The 24,854-nt window shown below is 39.0% G+C and overlaps 1 protein-coding gene across 15 annotated transcripts in view; it reads left to right on the top strand.

Moving 5' to 3' along the window:
- MEIS2 (Meis homeobox 2) overlaps positions 1-24,854 on the top strand; it is a 171,248-nt gene that overhangs the window by 33,704 nt on the left and 112,690 nt on the right. For 14 of the 15 annotated variants that reach the window (XM_086463342.1, XM_086463341.1, XM_086463356.1 and 11 more), the window contains one exon: positions 18,316-18,461. In XM_086463342.1, the coding sequence (XP_086319468.1) occupies positions 18,316-18,461 (146 nt within the window). Of the gene's footprint in view, positions 1-8,134; positions 8,237-18,315; positions 18,462-24,854 lie in introns of all 15 variants that reach the window. The other variant, XM_086463343.1, reaches the window with a different exon arrangement.

The following is a 24,854-nucleotide window of genomic DNA, read 5'->3' as shown; positions in this document are numbered from 1 at the left end:
CGTGTGGATTTTGTGAAAATTGTGATGCACCGTCTCAACTGACCCACAAATGTGACAGCAGAGTGCATGTGTGCGTGTAAAGCTTATTGTTATGTTTCCCTGCTATTCATTTTTAAGAGCAAACTATTATTTCGGTTCTGTGGAACAACTGATGTGGGCAAGCCAATTTTGGGTTTAGATTGTTTTCATTTCTTCTCCCTGAACGTCCTCTGATGCAAACGCTAACAAATGGTCTTCAGATGAACAGACTGAGTGGAAGTCCCTGGTTATGTTTCATTATCTAAAGGGTATTGGGTTTTTTTGTTTCAGCCTTACTTTTTTTCTTCTACAGTTAACATCAGTTGCACAATAAAAGGTAGTTTTCTGTAAGTATATGGGTCATACCATGTGTAAACCCAGGTCTGTGATTACTAGATGAGAAATAATGTACAATAGAAATGAGAGGACGAATCGTCAGACTGGTGAAATAACGGAAATACTCATTTGCACTCGTTTTCAACTCTATCTCTTTGCATCTTAAACACCCAAAGTGAAATTTTGTCATGTTTCAGGGGGAAGTGCAAAGGGATTTTCAGAATTAAGGATAGATACTAAATTAATATATTAACAGTGCTTTTCTCCTGTCCTGTGCTGTTCTCGAAACACCTGTTCAAACAAATAAGCACATATTTTGGAATTGATGATACTAACTGGCAAACTTGGCACCAAATAACCTGCTGAAGCTAAAATGTTGATGCAGAACATGTGCTTAACTTAACAGTCCATAACCCTGTTTTTAGAACACTGAAATACCTACCCTGAGGAAAGCTCATAAAACGAAGGTCTTTAAAGTTCATAGATTAGACCAATGAAGCTGCAGCCGTTTTCAAGAATGTGTATCTTCATTGACTCCTGTTAATTCAAGATGGCCAAATGTATGAAACATGACACATGAAAGCATTGAAAAAGGTTGTCTGTTTTTTTTTTTTTTTTTATGAAGTGTGCTTTCCATAGGTTCTGTGGATAAAGGAATGAGCAGGAAAGGGATCTTTGGAGAGGCAAACGCTCTGCATTTGGGAGGACTACATACTGCAGGCAGATCTGAAAGAATCTCTGCTTGGTTTGTAAGGGTATTTAATTGAGCTTTTTACAACGTATAATGCCTAATTCTTCCAGAAATTCCCAGTGCCCGTAAGAGTCTATTGCTCGGGATTAGGCTGAGTAATTTGGCATATCTCTAGTTGTGTTTCCCTGTGTGTAACATTCCAGCCATGTCTGTCTGTCTTTACTGTTAAATATATAATTTATAAATAGATAACAATCCTGACAAGCTTGTTTGAATCCATTCTAGAATGAAATTACTTGTTACGTATTTTGTGTGATAGCTTCAAGCTGCTTTAGATGAACTATCCTCAACAAAGAAGGAATCTTTGTTATACTATTCATCTGGAGGCACTGGAAATTAAAAATCTGAGCTACTGTAGCAACTAGGACTATTATTTCTGAAGCGCTTTTCGAGAAGTAAACTTTCTGCACCAGGCAAACATGAATTAGTAACAAATACATGAACACACATAATTTTCCTTTTCGTACTTGTCCACATAGGGTGCATGTTTGTTTGTTACTTTTAAAGGGAAAAAAGTAGAATAGGCTATGTTAAACCGAACAAAATTTTCTTCACTGAATTTTTCTGGCTGTGTAACTTTTCTGACAAAAATCTGACTGACTATCTTCCATCTTTTGGTAATCTTGGAGGCTTTTTTGCCTCCAAATAATATGGTTTACTGTTAGACATTTTGGGATGTGGTGGTTTTATTTCTCTTTTTTTTTTTTTTGGAATAAACCAGAAGCATCTTCTTGTGCTGAATAGCCTGACAGTAAAGGAAAATAGAATACTTAAGCTGTGGATTGGTGAGGGGGGGTTGGACTGTTTTTTTTCTCAGTGTTCCTTAGGTTTTGGTTTTGGTTTTTTTTTTTTTGATAACTGAACAAAACTCGGGGGAAAAAACAAGTTGTCCGTAACAAGGAAATTATTTAGAAGTGCAACATGTTTACGTATCTGGGTGAGAACAGTGCATTGTGACTGCACGAATCGCATGATGCAACCTTTTGACAACTGAGTGTCTGCTGGAGACATCTGTGAAGGGTGACCTTTCGCCCTAAGGAAGAATGCTCTGAAGGTGGGGAATGCCATTATCTGTCCTGGCCCACCCTGTACAGAGGCTGCCCACCGCTGTCCTTGCCACCCGCCTGATTACGTGGCTCTTCAAATAAAAATTGAATGAGCCCAAACTGACCAGATTCTCCTGAAGAAATATTGAAAGCCAACTTGCTTTCACCTTGGTGGGAAGGCAGAGGTTAAGTCAGGGGCCTTGGACAATATGAAATTAGAATGAGACCCTTAGCCTTTAAGTAGTCTTATTAACTAATAAGTCACCTGAAGAAGGATTGCTAATATCTCATGTACCTGCCAATCCCTCAGATCCTTTACTTCTGTAGACAGTTTGTTACCAGTGTTGTGGAAAACAGTATTTACAGCATGTTACCCTTCAGACACGCAGGTTCAAGTTATAAATTGTAGTGTGCAGACACGGAAGACCTCAGCTGTTTCTTTTTCAGGTGGTGGGAAAGGGAAGGAGGAAGAGATGGGCTGGGGTAGGTTGGGGAAACAATAATAATAATAAAGTGCTAGGAATGTTTTCAGACCAATGTATTTCTGATTTTCATAGAAAAGAAAATCCATTGTACTGGTTATAATCTGAGAAACTTTCTGTTATCATGTCCTTTTTAATTCACAAGCCTGGATTTCTCAGTACAGATGACTCTGAAAAGCAGCATTGTGTTGGTGATTGCTGCTTCTTGTAATGTGCTGCTATGTTTGCAGTGGTCACTCACGGACAGCCACTGGCTGCCTGTTAGTCAACAAGGACCTATGTGGTGCTTGTTATAGGTAAGGTGGTGATTTTTTGTCTCAAGTAGCTGTAGTGTTTTAAGCTACTTAGGTAAGTGTAAGGTTTGGGCTTTTTTTTTTTTTTTTTTTTAAAAAAAAAAAAAAAAAAAGAAAAGTAAACAACAGAATATAAGCATTTTTGGCTACCAAAAAAAAAGGCAGCAAATATTCTATGCCAAAAGGTGGAGCGGTCTTGAAGAAAACAGGTTACTCCCCCCCCTCACGCTTTAGTCCCACTCCCACAGAACGACTGCATGCTTCAGCAGAGATTTCTCTGCTAGTTGGATCCCAGGAGGCCTTATTGAGTGCAGTGCTGCTCAGGGAGTTGCAGCTGTATAAAGTTGGGGGAAAAAAAAGTAGTTTGTACGAATTGTTCTTTACCTTGGTTTGGGTTCAGCATGGCAGCTGCACTCCGACTTTGTGTGTGACAGCACAAAGGACAGCAAAAGTGAAAAGCAAGTCAGCAAGTAGAGAGACAAAAGCAACGATCAGCTAATACAGCTCCACATGGCCTAACTAATTTATGAGAAAAAAACTGTTCTGTTCATTGGATCAGCACTCTGAGGAGACAGGTGGAATTGTAGGAAGTTTTCATTGAGTCTCTGGAGCAACTAAGGAAGCCACTAGAGATTCTTCTCAGTTTGAACTTTATCAGGGTCTACGCTTAATCAATATGGTATTGGAAAAAGAATTAATTACTAAAGCAGAATAAAACAGCTGCATTTTAAACTAAGGATCCATCAATTCAGTAATCTTCCAGTTACAGGCTAGGTGCCGTGAGGATCATTTTGACTTCATGTAATGAGGAACTGAGGGAGTTTCCTCATGAACAGGCTGGGAATTCGCATTAGCCTATTTCAGCTATTTGTCATCAGTACAACTCATTTCTCCCCTTCTGAATTACAATTTGTATTTGATATACTGTCAAACCCACAAAATTCCCGTATTCATGGAAATGAAAGCATTAATGCGGAAATCATTGTCACCATGAGAAAAAGTCTTAACCTTCCTGAGCCTCTTTATTCTATAGGCTGCGGCTCGAGTGGTTTCATGCCGGACATACCTCTATTGTGTTCATTGTGAGGGTCAGGGACCTGCCTGTTGAAGAAGCAGTAATTTGAACACAGCCTGTAAATGTTTCATCTGTAATTTCCATAATGGTGAATTTCAAGGAGGGCTGAGAAGGGTTATGGGAGATGAATTAGGTTTTTAGTGAGCTCATTAGGAAGCCAAACAGAGTTTAGACAGCAAGGCGGTGAGTGTGGCTGTAATCAGTTCTGCTCGCTTTGTTCCCTGCCTTCGGGACATTTTTTGAAAACTTCATGGCAGGGGCTGATGAGAATATACTGAGCAGAGGCTGCAATCTGATGGTTGACTTGTTGATTTGTAAACCTCTTAATTCATTTTTTGTTCAATTTAATCTTTTCTTTCTTAAGGAAAATTAGTTGAATGTTAGCCCTCTTTGCACTATTCACCTCTTAAATTATGCTCATTTTGAGGAGCTTGTTATGCCTGAATAAACATGAAATGACTTGGCATTTTCCCATAAGAGGCACACCCATTTTAATACCATGTATTTACCATTCCTGGAAATGTCTCATTAACTTCTGAAAATCTGTGAGCATGATATTTTTGGGCTACTGTAACACACCTCTTGGCAGTCACAGAAGGCAGTTTGGTTAATGCCTCATAATATCCATTTTTATTCTCAACATGAAGAAAGGCTCTCTATAGAAAATTGATGCAGTTTGCTCTGCTAATTTTCATGCTCATTCCAATTAATTTAACATGACCCAGATTTTCTTCCTCGGGCTCATCCTGACTAATTAGTAAGGCAACACCTAGAACAAGTTCTGTTTAATAACATTGAGGAACACTAGTTGTGAGTGATTTTGATGCTAATAAAGATATTCGCTGATGGGACAGATATTTGATGTCAATTATAGTATGTAATTTAGAGGTCCCAATGTGCTGGATAGAGTATAGGAAGGCTGGCAAACCACTATGGGAGATAATTTTTTTTCTTTTTGTTAAAAAGACTTCCAAAGCACCTAGCTATCCTCAGGGACCAATTAGTTTATTTTTTTGGTACAACTAGTAGTATTGTTAACTAATTCACGGTAATAGATGGGGTGGTGCTGCTAAGGACATACAATCTGTGAACCATCAACGGCCGGGGCCCAGGCTTGCATTATTTTCTGAACTTTATCGCATATAGGAAAAGCCACTATGGGTACGAGAAAGCAGAACTGGTTGAGGAGAAAAGGATGGTCTGCTCATATCATTGACTTAGCTTCTCTTGCTGTTGTCCAATCTATTTTGTAAGAAATAAATGGGGTTGAAAAGGGGGCCTCGTTAGTGCTTCATAAATGAATTACGAATGTTGGCGTTTCTTATTTTGGAAAAATGGCCCCAGACCTGCACTCTATGTGATAATTCTTTCCAGAGCTCTGAGATCCAGGGAGAAATTATCTCCATCCAGATGTGCAGGGCTGTTGCTCATGTAAGTGTCCTCGCTGCAGAGACTGGCAGCACAGGCAGGTCCCAGTCCTTCTGAGCACTTCTCTTCCTCCCTGGGATAGCTGACTCGCTTTGTGTGTGTCAGCCGCATCAAGAGAAACACAGTGTGTGCAGCAGGTGAAGAGTGAGGTCCAGAGAGTGTTTTGTCATTTTGTTCATTGGAGGTAGAAATGAGAAATGCCAAATCTCAGTTTTTCACTTGGTCTCTCGGAACAAATTCCCATGTATGCCACAGGAACAAGAGATGGATAAAGACTGGATGACAGTACTGTTCATACTTCACAATTTTGATCAGCCACAGGTACAAAAGCCTGTGTGGTCCCTTTACCAAAGTTGCAGCACCAAGACTTGCTTTTGCTTCTAGTAACATAAAGGGAAATACTGCTATTTAGTTGAAGGAGAAAAGAAATAAGATGTCCTGTGTGTCTATTTTAATCACAAGTACTTACGTCCAAGAACCTGCCTTCTAATGGAGTATTTCAGGATGTAAAGAAAGCAAATTCTTTTTAAGATACGCATTTAAAGACGAAGAAGAGTTAGTAAAAACAACAACCATATTCAGACTTGAAAAAATGTGGTGCTCAAATGAGCACAGTAGTGCATTGACATGTTTGTCTTTAAAAGTAATAATGTATAATATTAACCTAACAGCCACCACCAATTACTGTCAAAAGGAATGTTATGTATTACTTTTAAACCAGTTTTCATTGAAAGCTGTGTTCCTTGCCCATTTGAGCACTTTTGAAAATCCTTATCCCTAAAGTTTGCTGAAGGTCACTTTCTGAGCAATAGAAAAGGGAATAGAATATCTTGTGTTAGATAATGCTCCTACACTATTAACATCTCAGTTCTTAGCTGCTGCATAAATCTATGGTAAGTTTTAAAAGCTGCCATAGTAAAACACAGGTAAAAGTATCTTAACTATAAAATTGAGGAATTGAGGAAAATCTTAATTGCTGAAATCCTGTTTGCTTTTTTTTTTGACTACTGAGCCCTCTCGTTGACATCATTTCACAGAATTTTTAAGAGAGGGGGAAGGAAGAGAGAGATGGAGGGACTGTGTGAAGTTTCTTCCAATGCATAATGCATTTAAACACTGTAGTTACCACTAACCAGCTGAGAAACGATTCCTGTGAACAGCCTTGCAGTAAGGAATCAGAGATGACCATGTCTACAGTGATTCCTAGCTGGTGACAATTCTGTTGTTCTGGGTCAGCGATGAATACCTCACTCAAATGGTGCAAAGTCAGCCAGTTCTTAATTTTTTATCTCCTCAAGAGTGCATTCAATGACTTTATCACTGAGAAGAATGACTCCCCTGCCTAGTGTGATCAAGATCTGGAAATTTGCTGCATCAGCACATATAGACCAGACTGCTACTTGATTGGTGGCGCTTAGATTTGATCTTATGGCATATATGTCAGTTCTCTAACTGGCTAGGTGAACAGCCTGTCCAGGGGGAAACTCAGTTTTAGCCATCTGAATGAAGAGAAGTCTTGTAACCTGCCAGGTTTTTCAGCTGGGGTTCCTACATATAGCCAACTCTATCTCCTCTGAAGGGGAAAGTGGGGTGATGGAAGTTCTCTGGGGCCCAACTTGTGAGGTCCATCCCTAGGAAGAGCTCAGGGACACAAACCAGTATAGGAAGACTTTGTAGGCACTGCATATTTGTCTTTTGCAACATTTTCTACTACAATGAAAGACTTGAAATAAGATTACAGGCTTATGAACAGAAAAGTAAAGCATCATATGTCAGAGTGGGGGTCTGTGCTTTTAGTTTTGTGCTATGAACTTTGAAGCAAGTAGTGTTAAAACAAGTCAGTACCCTGTGGTTTTGCTATTTTTATGCTTCCTTATTTTCTAAATTAAATGCATCAAAACTTTTGTCAAAAACTTTTCCCGTGTTTCTATGAAATTATGTGTTGCTCTGTCAGTTCTTTTGATCACTTAAAGCAGGTCCAAAGCATCTTATGGGATAGTTTGGGTTGGCTATGGCCTTCTCTTCTTTCTTGTTTATTTTTTTTAAATCATATTTTCCTGCAACAATTTGGTAAAACTATGTGATGGGAGAAAATAATTTGCTTATCAGCCTTTCTGTTATCATAAAGATGTTTTTGGGGTTTTTTGTCAACCAATTGAAATTTTATGTCCATAATTCACATGTCTGTATACTTGCTGCTTCTTCCAGTCTGAGGTGTTTGCATATTCTTAACTGTATCTTCCTTCATGGCTAAAGCCAGACTCTAAGAAACTAGCAGGGGCTTGGGCTCCTAAATGCTTTCTCTTATAATCTGCCTACTGAACTTGAATGACAAAACATTTCAGGCCTTTCCAGTAACCAATTTTAAGCATCCAATACATACAGCAGATGAGGTATAAATGGTTTATACTTTACCTTTACAAGGCTTCTTGGAGGAAAAGACTACTGAAAAATGTTACCCTGAAAGTAAATACGGGCAGATCCAAAGCACCGTGGTTGTCTTCTGGAATGTGATTCACCAGTGGGAGTGAGCACAAGATCAAGCCCTTTGTTGTGAGCACCAAACAGCATACCACTTATAAACAGTATTAGTTAGGTTTTGAAATACTTAGCTCACTATATTTAAAGTACAGGCTTTAACTTAAACCTACAAGAGCAGACTGTCAGTGTTCCCACGTAACCCTTCACATTCTGGCATTTTCCAGACTGCCAGCCAAATGAACACTTTAGGAGGAGGTGCATATATATGTCTGCAGCACCCAGCGGGTTAATCCACCCTACTGTGCATAGGTGTTGGAGCTCTTATGGTATGTAAGATTTGCCAAGTTTGGAGTTGTTTTGTATTTTTTAAATTTTTCTGGACTGTGCATTCACAGCAAGCTCCTTTTCTGATGTTGCTCGGGTGTTTGCAAATGCGTATCAAGGTGGTACTCTTATTTGTGTTTTATGGAACATACACATTTGTGTACATTCTATCACCTGGAAAAGCTTTTATGGTTCATTTTGACTCTTTTCTATTAAAACATCTTTTTTTTTTCTTTTTTTTTTTTTTTTTAAGTATTCACCCATCCTCCATTTTTTTTATTCGTCTTAAAATAGACTAATGTGCATTTTGGACTTGTGGCCTAACAAATGTCCTTTTTAATAACTGAAGCTTTTAAGTTAGTATCTCTCAGGAATAAATGTCATTTCTAGTCCTAACATTTTTTTGGAAATGATGAAAAAATACTATGAATGTGTATTTGTGTGCATTATTTCAGCTGGTGCTTTTTAAAGAGCTAAATATTGAAAAGTATGGACAGTACATGGACTCTTGCTGTATTAGTGGGCATCATTTTAAGGGACGTCTCCTGAACTTGCAGTTGTGTCCAACAGCATGTTGTCTAAGGGAACCGCAAGACATTAAAATATCTCACAGTTTATAAGTTTGCAACAGCTGTAAGGGAAACGGAGATGCTCTGATGGCTTCTTTCCTTTTCAAAAAAAGTCATTTTTATTCACAAAGAAATTACATTAATGATTTAATGAAGAACAGTACAAGTTGTTAGCCATCATCTACTTTAAGTACTCCACATTCTGCTATATATAAACAACTGCAAAATGTTGAAGGTTAAATATTGATGAGTACTATTGAACTTAATTACTTAACTTCAACTGTAGGTAGAATTTTAATTGAACTTGGCTATTTTGCCCACATTTGATACTCTAGTGACAAAAATAACAGGATAGCAAATAAGAAATGGTACTTAAGATAAAATAGAGCTTTTAAATGTATACTAACTTTGGTACAGTTGATTAAGGATACTAAAACCACTACCCCACTCTACCCAGGGGTAGAGAACTGAAAAAAGAAAATGGTCTCTTGAAGAAGACATGCTTTAGGCAAAAAAAAAAAGTTTTTTGTCTCCTGGTTTGTTTAATGACTTGTTATTGTTGTCTCAGCTGTAGCCAAAGTCTGCAGCTGGTATTCTTAACAGAATTACTATGAGAATGCTAAAAATATTTCTCTAAAATTATATAAAAAATAAATTTAAAAAGAACTCTATTTAGACTGCAGCACAAGGATGCTTTGTATGACAGCATTCAGTAGGATGAAAAATTTAAACAGAATAACAGCTATTTACATTCGCACTGCAAAGTAATTACTGAAGCAGGCAAAATACTTAAACCTAATTTAATAATGCTTTCCTTCAGCCTAGGTGCCAAAATCTGGAAATAAACTTCCCAACTTGTGCTGCGGGGGGGGGGGGGGGGGGGGGGCAGGAATTGAAGTTAAAACCATGTAGAGACAAGTGCATTGAACACTTTCCTGGTGAGGCACAAAGTGAGTTTCACTTTTAAACAGCACAGCGTCATAAATCAGCGTAAACCACAAATTTTAATGAGTATATCTCCTCTGGAATTGTGCAGTGTTTGCAATTCTGTGTGAACAAGACAAGGATCTGGCCTTACACTCCTTACTCGGGCAAAACTGCCACTGCCACTAATGATAATTTTGCTTGAATAGAACAAAGTGCTTGATGGCAGTTATGCCAGCATGAGGGGTGCGAGATTAGGATAAACGTGCAAAGAAGTACAACTTCAAGTGGCTGTACCTTTGACTTCTTGAGCTAGCATTTCCTCCAACTACAAGGATCTTAATTATAACATTTGCTGGTTCAAAGATTAACATTTAGCATTCTGGGAGAGGCTTTCTGGACTTTAGTAACCTGATCAGTATGGTCTCCTTTTGGTGTCTGCCTCTTTCTGGTTCTTTGTATTGCAGGGGAGATGATAGTATCTGGCACATTCCTTGGATGACTTGAAGATAGCAGCCTTCTGTGTTTGGGGCTGAAAGATTGTGAACTCTGTGTTAGCAGAAATGCCACACAGGGGAGGTGAATAGAACATTAAAAAAGCTTTAGCTTTAGGTACTGCAGCGCAAGCAGAGTTGAATTTGAGAGCTGGGACTTAAGTGGACATTTGTCCCTGCTTTCTTCCTTAATAAAATCTGAGTGTTAACTGTGGATAAGGGCATTTGAGAGATCACTAAAAATGAATCATTGAGTGCCCGGAAGAGCTTTATTATGATATAGTATGGAGAACTTTAGAATATACCGTGTACTTTTTACATGCACTTATCGGATGCATGTATGAGTTACTATTATGGAAGTAAATTGTTTTGTTCTTTGCTGCAGAAGCACAGTAATTTGCCAAATTAGAACGTCAAAATAAAACTCATCAAAATCTGTATCTGTGTGGTCATTTCTGGCCCTGTGTTCCCATCTAATTTTCTTTTGCCCAATGAAAGGCTATTGAGAAAAACCCACAAGCTCTAACCAGCAACGGTTGTTATGCTTGTGTGTGTGTAATCCATTTTGAAAAACTCTGACACAAATACTAAATCTGGAAAAAATCTCAGTGCAGAAATCCTGATTGGCAGAACTGAGTTTTAAAAAAAATACTAAATTTTAAAAACCCCCAGACTGATACCGGGTTCCAGGACTGAGTCCTTGTAGGTAGAGCCAAGTGAGGTCACTTAGTTCAGTTTGTTTGCCACAGTAGCAATTAGATTGAAAGAGTTATTCTGCCCCTGAAGTTCCACATGGATGTTGCCACTGCCCGGTTAACCAGTGTGAAAATACCATGGAAAATAAATTATTAAACTATACTGTTATTACTAACTTGCCAGCTCCAGAGAAACAAATGCAGCCACATTTACATATGTGTCCATCTGTCTGTTTTTACACTTTATGTCTTCAGCCAGTGGGTGAAATTGTTTTAATCCAAGCTGCAGTCTGATTTTTTTTTCCCCATTTTTTTTCCCTGGTGATATTTTTCTCTGTGAGTATGGTATTTGTAGATGGACATGCATATTCTTGACAGTAGCTAGCTTTTAATTGTCCTTTTAGGTAACCTAATCTATCTGGCCACGGTAGTTTTAACGGGAGTAAGCAGCACAGTTCTCCATGGATAATTTTCGTTAGTTAGCAGATTGTTACCATCTCAATGTTGCTGAAATCCCTAATCTCAGGTCAGCGTGAAGCTGCAGTGGCTACAATCCTGTTGCCTGATGCAGTGTGAATGGAAGTGCTTTCTGTCAGAAACATGTGGTCTCTTCAGTGGAGAGCCTGCGTAAATCCTGTGTAAATAGAGGGAGGCTAACAAAGGATGAGCCCCTGCAGCTCAGAGCATTTGGAGCCATTTGGAGGCTGAATTTGCTAAATGCTGCTTATACCGCCTGAAAAGTTGAAGAGAAAGGAGCATAAAATCCCTTCTTTTTTCTCTTTCTGCTCCTACCCTGGGGGGAGGGTGTTAAGGGCCAGGGAAGCCTGAGGTAAGCCTATGAAGACTGTTTTTTCAGTGCTCTTTTGAGTGTGAAAAAGGTGGCATGGGTCACTGTCCCCTCTTTAATGTCGGAAAACCCACACAGTTAGTAAATGTTGCATGTAAACTAAAGCATTTCATCCCTTCTCCTGCACTCCACGGCAGTAGGCCATGAACTAGTCACTTGAAAATCGTAGAAAAATTTCACTTCAACATGTCCGGACAGTTTAGCACAGCAGGAACGTAAGAGAGATCAGTAATTAGCAGGTTGGTTTACTGTTCCCCTTGTCTGCGTTGGAACACTTTTTTTTTACCTGATGTGAAAAAATGTTGGATTATAATGAACGAACCATAAACTTACTGCCTGTATAAAAGAGATTAAAATTTAAACTGGTGTTTATTAGTTTTCTCTTTAAAAAGACAGAAAAATATGTTGTCTGCTTTAGAACATAATCTCTAAGAATTCTCAATTCACTTCACAAATAAATACAAGCTTTAAACACAGACAGTTAAGGGCACAAAAAAACCCAGTCTTTTTCCTATTTGGGGACAGGAAAACAATAAAAGTGCAAATGTGAAACATTACAGTTCTGCAAATAATTTTGAAAGATTTAAATCACCGATTTTATAGTGTGCATGGCTATAACAATAACATAGCTGGAATGTCATTCCTACCTTCAAATAAATAATAAAATATTCGTAAATGTCTTTTTAAAAATAAGATAAACTAATGATTATAGAAAGGTGCCTATCCAGAAACAGAAAAAGAACAGTTTTTATTCTGTCACTTGTTGTAAATACATTTTAGATACCAGATACCATGCAACTCTTTAAGCCTTTAGCACATATTGCCAGATGGCAACAGAGACTTGGTCCTGACTGACAAACTATGCTAAAATGTGATTAGATAGAGTAGAACAGCTTTGTAGGTGAGGTCCGATAGTGGCTTAAGCTCTCTTCCTTTTCTTTCTATTTGAGTTTACATCAGTTATTAATGCCTGGATTGTGTGGAATTTGTACATGTCATCTTTACAGTATCAGCCCAGTGGAACTGCTGGGTTATATTCTGGGAAGCGAAAGATCTTCCAAAAGAACAGCAGAGAGATGGCTGTCTCTTCATCTCCTCCCCGCTGCTAGAAAGGCAAAATAATAACATCTGTAGTAAGACAGGTGGTAGTGCTGTATGTCTGAAATCTTCCTTCTAGCGCACCAGTGTCCAGCCTTTCTTTCTCTCCAAGATGTTCACTGAAACATATGACATAGTACCACGAGACGTGTGGCTGGTGTCTTAGAGACACATAAGGGGAGTGAGTGAACTCAAGGTGCAGATTACAGCGGTTCAGTTGAGGATACCCTACTCCAGGATGGGGCAAGTGGTGGCTAACATGGAGGTCAAGCTAGGATGCCTGTGTCAGGCCTAAACAGCTTCTGATGGCTCTTTTCCCCCTGCAGTCAAGTAACTCAGCAAAACTAGCACATGTACTGGCAGAGCACTGCTGACAATGGCACAGCTCTAAGCTGGGATGTCCACTTGAACTGCTCATGGTTTTCAAAGTCCCAGGTTTGCCACTCATAACCTACCCTAACTCAGTTTTCCTAGGCAGTAAAATGCAGTAGAAAAACATTGCTTCTGTGGTGTGAGCTGAGTAAATAAACTTCCATGGGAAGCTGAACAGTGATCATTAAGAGGAAGAGAAAAAAAAAAACACAGCCAGCACTTCATTCAGCGCTGTGATTTGCTGAAGCTGTAAGGCTAAAAGCCTGATGATTTTAACAGGGTAGGATGGAGATAAGGAGTTCTCCTGAAGGGTCTTTGATTCTGGAGCCGACCTTCCCACTCTATTAGTCCTCCCTACAGCATAGACTGTTTTATCTTCAAAAGGTATTCAAACACTTCTCTTTCCAGCTTTTTGGCAGAGGTAATTAACCAAATTTTTAAGATTTCTCTCCGGTGGTGATGTGGACCATATCACTGAGTTGAACATCTTTATTAATAATGGTTTACAACAATTATATGTCCAAATGGACACATTATAAGCACAAAAAAACAACTGCAAATTGTGAATATAAGCTGCATGCAGATTCTCCTTTTGTTTTGCATTTATATCTACATATTCTAATCCATCAAAATGCTGGACTAAAAGATTGTAAAGTAGTTTATCTAAGATCAGCATTGTGCACCACAGCTTTACTTTTCAGAACCCTTTAACTTGATTTTTGTATTGCTTGCATCAGTTTTAGAAAAATGGCGAAGTGTCTTATCTTCGCCCTGCCTTAGATAGCCCTGCTCTTCTCTCTTTTGCTTTAGCATGACAAATCATAAAGCTGTAAGGGACCTCTGAGGGTGAAGAAACTCAAACACTGGAATTTATTTTTCCAGAAATCATTTTTCTTACTGCTCTGCTTGTTACGATGGTAATAGAAACTATTTATAGAGTTTGAATCTGGGCTGTTACCAGGCTTCTGTGCTTTGGCCTGACTGGGTTATCCTTTCCAGTTATCATTTTGTGTAGATTGGGAATTTTTTAGTCATACTGTTCTCAAATAGTGAAAAGACTAGATGAGCAGCTTCTAAACAGCACTTGCTTCATCTCTTTCTGGGTCTTTACTCTGTAAGGAACATAAACAAGTACTAGGATTGAATTAATACTGGTAGTGTGGAGGACTGTCAAAAAGGAATTAATTGATATAATAAGGTTGGACAGGCCTTCTGTAGGACCAGGCTCTTGTTTTCTGAAGAGTCCTTAGCTGTATGAACATCCAGATCAGCAAAGTAGTCTGTCCAAGGAAACCAGTTTGCAGCAAGTTAAGTTTGAAATTATGGTGCAACGGAAATCCTGCTCTAACTACTTATTCAGTATTTTTTAAATAAGAAGTATTCTCCTTTGCTTTGAGCACAAAATAATTTACCTTGTGGGAAGAAACCCTCAGCAGGTGCTAAAAGTGTAGATGCACAGTGAGCTAGTGTGGAAGCCTGACTTCCCCCTGTGTAAAGAAGACTTGCATCTTCAGCCTCCTCCACAAACCCTTACCCTAGAAGAGAAGGTCTCTAAGGAACCCTGTGTGGGTCACTTTGCAAAGTTTCTAGTAAATGTTCTCCATCTTTTATAGGGGTTATTGAGACTATTATGTAGCATTGATATGGGTAATATGCCTAATTCTCTACTGGCTTGAATCCTGTGTAGTCATTGACATCTTCACAAAGAGAGTGCCACTTAAGAATTCTCCACTTTCCTAGAACAGTTATAGGGTTTTGCAATCACATGTACTCTTTACACAAGAATAAATGAGTGAACAGTGTGCAAAGCAGGAGAAAGTCACCCTTATTTTTTTTTTCCTGCTGTGTGAAAGAGAGTCAGTGAGCCAAAATCTAGACTTAATTTCCCCACTAGAAAATTGGGATACTATGCTTATATAGTTGCAATTTCCATACAAGGTAGAACTTGACTCTACTCTTCTTACAAATTACAACCTGAATCAGGATATGAACAGTTCTCATAAGCAGAATCACTTGCAATGATGGCTTAAATAATTTAAATTTGGATTCCTTCATATAGCAGTTAAAAATATAGGTAATCCAGTCTGTCATAGAGTGACTTTCATGTCTGTTCATTTTATTTCACTTTTGATAATTTCTTTTTCTTCATTTAAAATAACTTATGTTTATTTAGATACAGCATACTAGGATCAGGCCCTCCACATCCAAGAATTAACTCATTCTGTCTTGGAAAAGTCAGTTATGGACAACTTCTATGATTTCTTAACACTAGAAACAGTATCCACTAATGTGAGCAGTTGTAGTCCTATTAAAGATATGACAACAGATTAACAGGATTGGGCCTGTAGTTCACCAGGAGCAACAAATCTTGCTGTATTCATCTTCTGAGGTCATTTGGAGGTACAATATTTGAATCTTCTTTCCCAAGGTTACAGAACAGATTAGGTAGAACTGACTCTTACCATTTCAACCACTGATTAAGGTGGGAAGGCAATGGGAGCTTCAGCTGAACGTTCCTCTCCTGGGCTGCTATTAGCCTTTTAAAACCAGGATATTAACCACCTCTCCAAAAGGTCTAAACACTGATTTAGCATGTGGGTGACTCCTGCTGAGGATGCTCACAAACAGGAGAGTATGTGTGTGCAGACAAATAGGATTTTGCCCATACAGACAGTGAACTGGTGCTTCTGCAGTGCGAAAGGATGGTGCAGAGCAGAAGTTTTATAGCTCCACGCATCCTGTGCATACACACATAGCTTTTACATAAAGAGACAAAGATATCTTTATCCACACGACAGATAGACAAACAGACTGACTGACTTCAAACTTGCACTTTCAGTAGGGATTTTTTTTCCCCCCATCTCCGGGTACTGCTTTTCAAAATTGCCTGAGGCTACAGTACAGCACCTCAGATCCCCAAGGCCCATTGCCTGGCTCCTAATAGCCACTCTCCATCTGTGTCACATGAACAGCTGATGAGATAGCTCCAGTGTCTGTATTTTGGAGAGCATATCCACCCAGGTTAAAATGCTGGGGTTGCCAAGGAGCAGTCAGAAGCCATTAGTGTTTGTGAGAATTTGCCTTGCAGCAGTTCCTTGGCATAGTGGAAAGTGTGTGTGTGTGTATGTGTGTGCATGTGTGTGTGTATGTGAGAAAGAGAGAGAGAGGAGAGGGGTAGGGTAGAATATGGGGGGGGAGGGTGCAAGGAAAAGGAGATCTTTCTAAATAACCAACATCTTGCAAAAGTGAACAGTTGGTTACAGTGTATAGGGCTCCTATAAGCTCTTCCATTAGTTTGCTGTGATTCGACTTTCCTTTCTCTATCGGTGACAGAAACAAACAAAAAAAAAAAAAAAAGGAGCATGAGAAAGACAGCAGTGACTTCAGGGTCTTGCTCTGGTGTTTGGGCAGATGGAAAGGAGCTGCTCTGCCTTGGGGCAGGGTGGTTGTAATGAAGTGGCCTGTCAGTCTGTAAATAGTGAGGGTCATCTCTTCCATGTGATGGAGGGTATCACATTGCAGTGAAAATGGAAATGTCAATAAAATTAATCTGCCAGCTCTTTGCTGTGGCTTTTGCCGTCTCTCCGGTCCAAAAGGGTTGGTTTTTCAGAGGGGAGGCAGTGGAAGAAGGGTGATCTGGCACGGGAGGGAAGATGGAGCTGAAATGCAAGTTTTGAAGCAAATGGACTGTATGTAGAAGCAGCGTATTTCGTTTAGTGGCACTACAGAGCTAGACAAGGCTATAGGAATTAGCTCGTGAATCTATAGCATTCCTCAGGAAGCTATGGAGCGTCTAGCTCAGGCTACATTGAGCACAGAGTTTATTGTTTTAGGCTTTCTTGGACAAGGTTTTTACTTAGCATGGGATTTATGGCATTTACTGCTAATGAATGTCTATTCTTAAATTACAAAAACCACCGTCTCAGCACAATTCCCAGATGTCCTTCCAGGACCTCAGCTTCTTAAACACCAGCAGGGAGCATAAACTCTCCACTTCTCTGTTTTCCTCTTTCGTGTGGCTCCGGGCTAATGATGTGTAAGGAAAACACAGCAATCTATAAAGTCTCAGTGCTGTCCCAGTATTCTTCATTTATTTTGCATTTGATTATGCCACAAGTCGGATCTTGTTTCTTTCCTTTTTTTAAAGTTATTAGTTCAAATATTAATGTAGGAATATGGCATATATTGCTGCTCTTGATTGATGCCTTCCCAAAAACAGGAAGACGTGCTCGTATGAATTTTAAGAAAGTAGGGGTCCTGCAATGCCTTGCCAGAAGAGTTTTTCAGATACATAATTTAGATGCCCTCCAGGCAGGCTTTCAAGGCATTTTTGCTGGAGGGCAAGAAAAAATAACTATGACTGTTAAAAGTAAATGATTTTTGCTAATGCACAATTAATGCCAGGGAAAAGCACAGAAGAGAAAGATGTTGATGGAAAGTTCTGATTAAGTGAGAGCTCTACCTTGATGTGCATCTTTTTTTTTTTAATGAAAATAATCACTGATGCAGAGATGTAAAAGTTTTTGTGTCGTGCAAATGCTATATGCAGGGTCATACTAGGCATACGTGTTTGTGCGTGCATATGTCTGTGTGTTGGGAGGTGATGGTTATGGGGAGGGGCTCATCTCACAGTGTGTTATGTGCACTGAACGGTAACATGGTTACTGCCACCTCTGCAGAGGGCCTCGAATATATAGACTACAGAACATTTAACTTGATTACTTACAGTACGTATTCAGAATGGTTGTAGGGATGCATTTACAGTGAATGGGTTTTCTTGTGGCAGGTTTTCCCACATTGAATCCCATAATTGACAAAGAGCTATTGCACTATGTCAAGCACACAATTATAATTGAATTAATGATATATGCATGTGTGAAACTCAAAATTAGTATTTGGAGAGACATGATTTCTAATTTTTACATATTTGTATCAGCACTCATATATAATGAGAAACTGTATGTACCTGATCTAGCAAATCAAAACAAAACTGTGGTAGTGTCTTGGTAATTAATGATACATTTTGGTTTCTACATTTTTTCATTAAATGTCTCCTCCTTTCTGTCTTTATCTTTGTTGTAGGAGATGGTTTAGACAACAGTGTAGCCTCACCTGGTACAGGGGATGACGATGACCCAGACAAGGACAAAAAGCGTCAGAAGAAAAGAGGCATTTTCCCCAAAGTAGCAACAAATATCATGAGAGCATGGCTTTTCCAGCATCTCACAGTAAGTGGTGCCCAAATCCAAAATAGATTTCTATTCATGTGCCTAATGAGGTTTATTCATCATTATTAGAAATCAATTGTCCCCATAATTTTCGAACCATTATTAGGGCTCAATTATTGTTGCTGTTGGTTTTTTTTTTTAATTCTAGATTATTTTTTTTTTCCTTGGCTCTTGGAATCATGACAAATCTGAAAGAAACCTGTATATATATATATATGTATATATATACACACTTACATACCTACAGAGAGAGAGAAAGAGAGAGAGAGTACAAAGCCTTAGCATGGAACAATACCTGCATATAAAGTAACCATTTTTTGCTTTGAACTGTTCAAAATGTTCCTAGGGACAAAAAAGGGTGTTTCTTGCTTTAGTGTATATAAAGCTCTGCCTTCTGGATTCTTTATTGCTGGCCTCTGTTTACACAAACTTCCTGTGCATGTGGTGGAAGAGATCCCCAGTATGTGTGTGCTGACATACACTGTGGATGTTAGGGAAGTCAAAGCAACAGCTTGCAAACTTGTCATTGTTACTTTTTGTGAGAAATATAGAAGTCTTGCCGGTTCCCTAATTCTTCAGTTGCATAACAGAGGCAATAAGCACATTTTTAGCTTATCTTCAAGTCCATTATGTTAAAAGCTAGCCATATTCACATTTGGGGGAGAGAGATTACATATGTGAAAAAGCAATGCTTTCCATGGGCTATCTTTATCCTCCTGCTTGCAATTCGTTTAATGTGTTGGTGTTCTGTTGACTATTATAGCTTCACTTAAGTATCAAAACATGATTCCACAGAAAACCTAGTAACACTCGTTGTAGTTTACTTCATGTGGGAAATAATGGAAACTGGTAAAATTATCAATTGATTTTCCTCTTCCTCTCACTGTAAAATTGTTTCTCACTTGATAAGGCTTAAAATGTTAACTGTTATTAACTACCTCTTCTTCTACCAAAGTTTTATAAATTTCTGTGGTAGCTGATGTTGGTTACAGTGTAATGATTTCAGGACAAGGTACCCGATTTATTTATGGTAGGAACTATCAAACTGCTCCGTTAGCAGCACAGCTAAAGGGGGGAGCAATAGATCCACATTTCTAAACCATCATTTTGATGTAAGGACATTAGTAGCAAACTAAGGTGCATTGATCTGGCCTGTGGGGTCAGGATTAGCTGGAATAGCCAGTGTCTCTGCTGGAGTAGTGGTTATTCCTGCCTCCCAGCTATGGCCATTTCAAAGGTCAGGTGCCCTGTACCCACTTGGCTCAGAGGAATTAGACAGAACATGAGTCTCTGGGCTGATTACTTAACCAAAGACAAAATAATGAGTCCTAAGCAAATACTGACTAATTGAAAGGGCTGTAAATCCATTACATATTGGTCAGGGATAATCAGGAGTATTTAATCACTTTTATCTATTCAGGAGCACTGAAGCTGCAACAGCAAAGCCCTGAACCTTGCCATGTGCTTATTATTCTCATCATTATCAAAATTACTTCACAGCTGTTCTTTGCTACATCACCTCAGCTGGAGATTTACTAACCTGTAAAATGTTTTTAATTTGGAAGTCGAGTGAGTGTGAGTGGAGGGTTTTTCATTTAGCTGTAGGGTATCTTTAGAGTAGTACAAGCAGACAGCAAAAAGCAGGACCACAGATAAACCAGTTTGTTTTGTACATATCTCTGTGTTAATTCCATTTCCTCTTATGAAATTTGTGACAACTTGGTTTTTCTCTCCCTGCCTTCCCTTCTCACGTGCTCCTTGAAAGCATTCGACACATGCTTATTAAACAGTCAACTGCCTCTTGCTTCTCTTGAGGAAAGTCCTCCTGGCTTTTTGAAATCCCTTTTCCTTGTTTCCAGCCTCTCTCTCCTGACCCTCTCCATCCTGCATGAATTGAGGAAATTTGCCATCACTAGCGAGGATGGCCTCGCAAAAATCAAATTAAATGAACACAAAAAAGCCCCAAACCTTTTACCGTCCAAGCTTTAATGAGTTTGCAGGTGTTGAAAGATTTACTGTGCTGTAATTCTCAGACCTGCAAACTGATAATGGAGACCCCTGACCAGTGCAATGTAAATTCAGAAAGATTCTTGCCATAAACACATACAGGGAAGCAAGAGAACCCCTTTCTTTTAAAGATCTCGCACTTTTTCTCAAATTGGTTTGTCCATTCAATGTGCAACGCTGGCTGAGCCAGAACAGGGGAATCTGTGGTGTACAATTTTATTGTTTCAACTAAATATCTTTACAATGGCAGTCCATGATTCAATGTACATTCCTTCATTACTACTCTAACCTTATTTCAAATTGGTTTGTTCCTCCTTTGTGCTGTATGACCTGTTCTTGTATTACAATAATCCCCTGATGTACCCTCTTTTCTTTCTCTTTTTTTTTTTTTTTTTTTAAAGAAACTAATTGAATTATCTCATTATTTTAATTTGTTAAGCAAATGTATTTTACATCTCAGGATGTGTTCTTAAAGAAGGAGCTGCTTAGGCTTTGCCCCCTGAATGGGCCATTGGTACATTTTGACATTCATGCATTCATTAAGAAAAGGAACATAAAAGAGCTCTGGTTGTATTTTTTTTTCAAACACCCAACCAGCATGGAGCAACTTTTCCATAAGCCACAGGGGTCTCTCTACATATGTTCTCAACTGCAAGCCATTGTCACCTATTCTGAATACCTCAAAAGGACAAATAAAATACTAAAGGCCAACTGTAGCAATTGTTAGCTGTTAGTCTCAATATGACAAAAATCATTAACCTCTAGTTTCCCTGGAAGGAGAGGCAGTTGCAGTCCATCTTCTATGGTGTGGGTTAAACCTGAAATTCCTTTAGACTGTCAAATTCAAAGAGAGTAACTCAGTTCTGACTAATTGTATTTACTTATGATTTTAAATAAAAAGCTATTTTTTTTTTCCTTTATTCAATCAGTTTGCAAACTCCTAAGGTAGCCAATTTTAAAAATTGAATTGCCTAAGTGGCTTTTTTTGAAGAGACAGGCACTTGAACTCTTATGTAGAATGAATGTATCTTACAGCCTGTGTCTTTCAAAACAATTTCTAACCCCTATCATAGCTTCCATTTTGCAGTAACTTTAATTATATTTGAAATAGGATATAGATGCATGTTTTTATTGTTGGAAATCAAATGCAAAGAGTAGGAGCTTCTGTCATGTTCTCATTCACTCACTGAGCTCTGTCTCAGATTTGGAATTACAACAGTACTGGAAGATGAAAGCTCTGAGGATGAACTGGTTAGAAATGTGTATGCGTTTTCTGGATAATATCCAGTATTTAAGAAAGTAGAGGAAATCCTAGTCTGGTAGTATAAGCTTTTCAATAGTACATAAAGATTACAACATCAGAAAGGTAAACCTGACATTAGGGCTTATTTGAGTTCAAAGGTGGTTAAAGAAAAGAAACAGCAAGAAATCTGACCCAAGCCGAGAGTTTATTCATAGCTTTGGAAGACTCCTTCTCCTCTATGCCAAGGAGTCCTTAGTACACTCAATTAGCCTCTCAGACATCTCTGCTTTCCTCCCTCAAGTGCTCCCCTATTTGCCCTGCAAAGAACATATTTGGTCACGAAGCAAAAACAGGAAGTGCTCAAATGTATAGACACCTCTCGCTTTCACCAATGTTGAGATTAGGATTTCTTACCAGCAACTATACAGAGCCAGCCCCCCTCCTCCCATGCCCTTTTGAAGGATGGAGGACCTTTAAAATGTACATACATAATCAGAAGAGAGCAGAGTTATAAAGGAAGTAATTATACTGTTCTATGGACTTGTACCTCTAGTAGTTCATCCCTTTCTGCAGCATAGTGTATCAAGAACTACACTTTTGCTACATTTTTTCCCCTTCTTTTACAGAGCTGGTAGAACAGACGCGTTTGTTCTTTGACACTTAACTGGAGTGATGCCCTTTCCCAAAATTCTATTTCGGTTATTTTTTTTTGTTATAGCCTGTAAGAAGACATATATCTTAACTAAAAGTACCAGATATACCAATGGAAGGCTGAAAACTAACCCTTTTTAATGAAGTGCCAGATTCCCAGCTGATGATATTTGGGATGGCTCCCCTGAAGTCAGTGAAGTCTAGCTGTTTTGGTTTTTTTTTGCTTTTTTTGTTAGCTGAAATTCTGTCTCCTAACATTTGTTTGAACATTGTCATTTTAGCCTGTTTTCCACAATCTTCTGGCTGAAAATCTTACTCTTTACACAGTCTCTTGTAGAGTAGATTTTGGTTTCATCTGCTTCAGTGTCAGGCTTGAGTAAGTTCTGCTGGAATGTGGTAAAATGAACAAGCCACAGCTTTTGTACTTACCTAAATTAATTTTCTTCACTTGCTGTATTCAGGTGGTCAGATTGGATAATATGAACAGTCTTACTGAAACAGATTTTTTTTTTCTGTATTTATGTGGGTGTATCTGAGAATATATAATATATCTCTGCCATATTTTGATGAATGGCTTATCAAGCCTTTTATACAGGGCAGCTATTTTATTTATTCAGTAGATTTGATTCTACATGAATGTCATCAACCAAAGCCGATCTTGGAGCAAGCTTTCAAAACAGTTGAAACCACCTCACCTTCATAAATATCTCCTCCCATATCATGATTTTAGGAATGATACCTAAAGGAGGATTAGGAACATAGCTGGCTATTGCACTCCACACTGAACAGCTTACTTTCATATTAAACAGTAGAACAGCTTTCCTCAGAGTCCTGATCCATGAGAAGCATTCTTCATGTTGCTCTTTTTGCTGTACTTTAAAAAGACAAAAACAAAACAAAAAATACAACAGACCTTTGTCCAATTAAAATGGTGACGGGAAGGCTGGGACAATCAAGAAAACACAGGAATGCGAAGACATTCTGGTGAATTGTAGTGCTTGTGTTGGACTGCATTGTAACATGCTATAAGCTCCCAGGGTACAATGAGGAGACAGACGATGTCCTCTGATTCTCCTGTAAAACGACCTGCATGTGGGTTCGCATGGCTGCCATTTCTGCTTCAGTGTGTCATGTGAGAGAGCTGGTGAAGCTTAAGGTACAGTTTTATTCTAGTTCTGCTTTTTAGGCAGGGCTGACTGTGTGCTGGGTTTGCAGACAGGTGATAAGTTGCCTGTTGCTGTAGGACAGACCTTTCAGACTGTACAAACACCACCCAGTCGGAGACACGTCCCGCAGAAGAATATTGCGCTCATTTTTCAGCTGGGTAAACTTTGTAAGGAAAGGTTAAATGATTTCACCCTAGTGCTAAAGAAAAATCAGTGTTTGATCATTAAACTCCCATGACCTGTGGTTCTGTGGTCCTCAAGGTGATGGAGCTGTGTGTCTTTCTTTGTACCCCAAAGTTGCTCTTGTCGCTCACCAGAAGAGCTGGTGGCTGCTGTTAGCATTTCTTGTTATTGCTGGTGGTGGCATAGCCCTGCCTAATGTCCCAGCATTCCCCTCCTGTCCTGTGCTATGGTATCACCAGCCTGGACAGAATAAAACTGGAAATCTTTCTTAAATTGCCACTTCTGATCCCAGGCTGAAAGGTTTCGTCCTCCAAGTGCTCCTGATCTTTGGTGAAGAAATCAGTCCCAAAGATTTATTAACAGACCGAACATTCATATACCTTTTAAACGCCACAGTCTTAAAAGGAAAGAGCTGAAATGGGGTGGGGGTGGGGCTTTGTTTGTTTTAAAAATGGAATCTGAGATTAGATCTGACATTTTTACATCCACCCCCTACAGAAGAGGGAACCCAGGGTCATGGGGTGTGTGGGCCTCAAAAGCTAGCTTTGTCTGGGAGTGGTTAATCTAATCATTGTTACATAGACATCTGTTATTTCTTCTGAAAAATTGATGCTTTTGTGACACAATGATCCATCTATTTAGTACAACAGCCTGAGTAATTAAATTAAAAAAAGAGTATTTTTGTGGGAGCATGTATTATAAAACTGCCATACCTTCTTGTACCAGCAAAAAAGCTGGGGAGATGGAGAGGGGGAGAGGGAGAGGAGTGCTTTAAGCCCCGCATTGTTTTCTGCTGGCTGGAGGAAAACATCTGTGAATTGTTTGAACTGAACCTTAGCAGGGACTGTCTGAATCTGTGTCATCTCTGTTTAATTTCAGGAAATGATGTCACAGCACATTAAATAACAATACTGCGTGATTTATTTTTACTTGTACATGCTGTCCTAAGCATTTCAGTTACATGGCAGTGTTTCCAATTAAGTGCAAGCTTTCAGTTTTAAAAAATATATTTTGTTATGCTTTATTTTTTGGGCATGGGTATTGGGAGGCTGGGTATTTTAGGGGGTCACCAAGGTTCAGGGCTGTCGGAGGGCTCCGGGCCCATTTGTCATGTGCTTATTTGTAGTTGGGACTGGATGTCAG

Source organism: Leptosomus discolor, chromosome 3 (assembly GCF_034619465.1).
Source record: "Leptosomus discolor isolate bLepDis1 chromosome 3, bLepDis1.hap2, whole genome shotgun sequence".
Classification (NCBI taxonomy): Eukaryota; Metazoa; Chordata; class Aves; order Leptosomiformes; family Leptosomidae; genus Leptosomus; species Leptosomus discolor.
The sequence above is the reverse complement of the archived record's forward strand: the minus strand, read 5'-3'. Positions and strand labels throughout refer to the sequence as shown.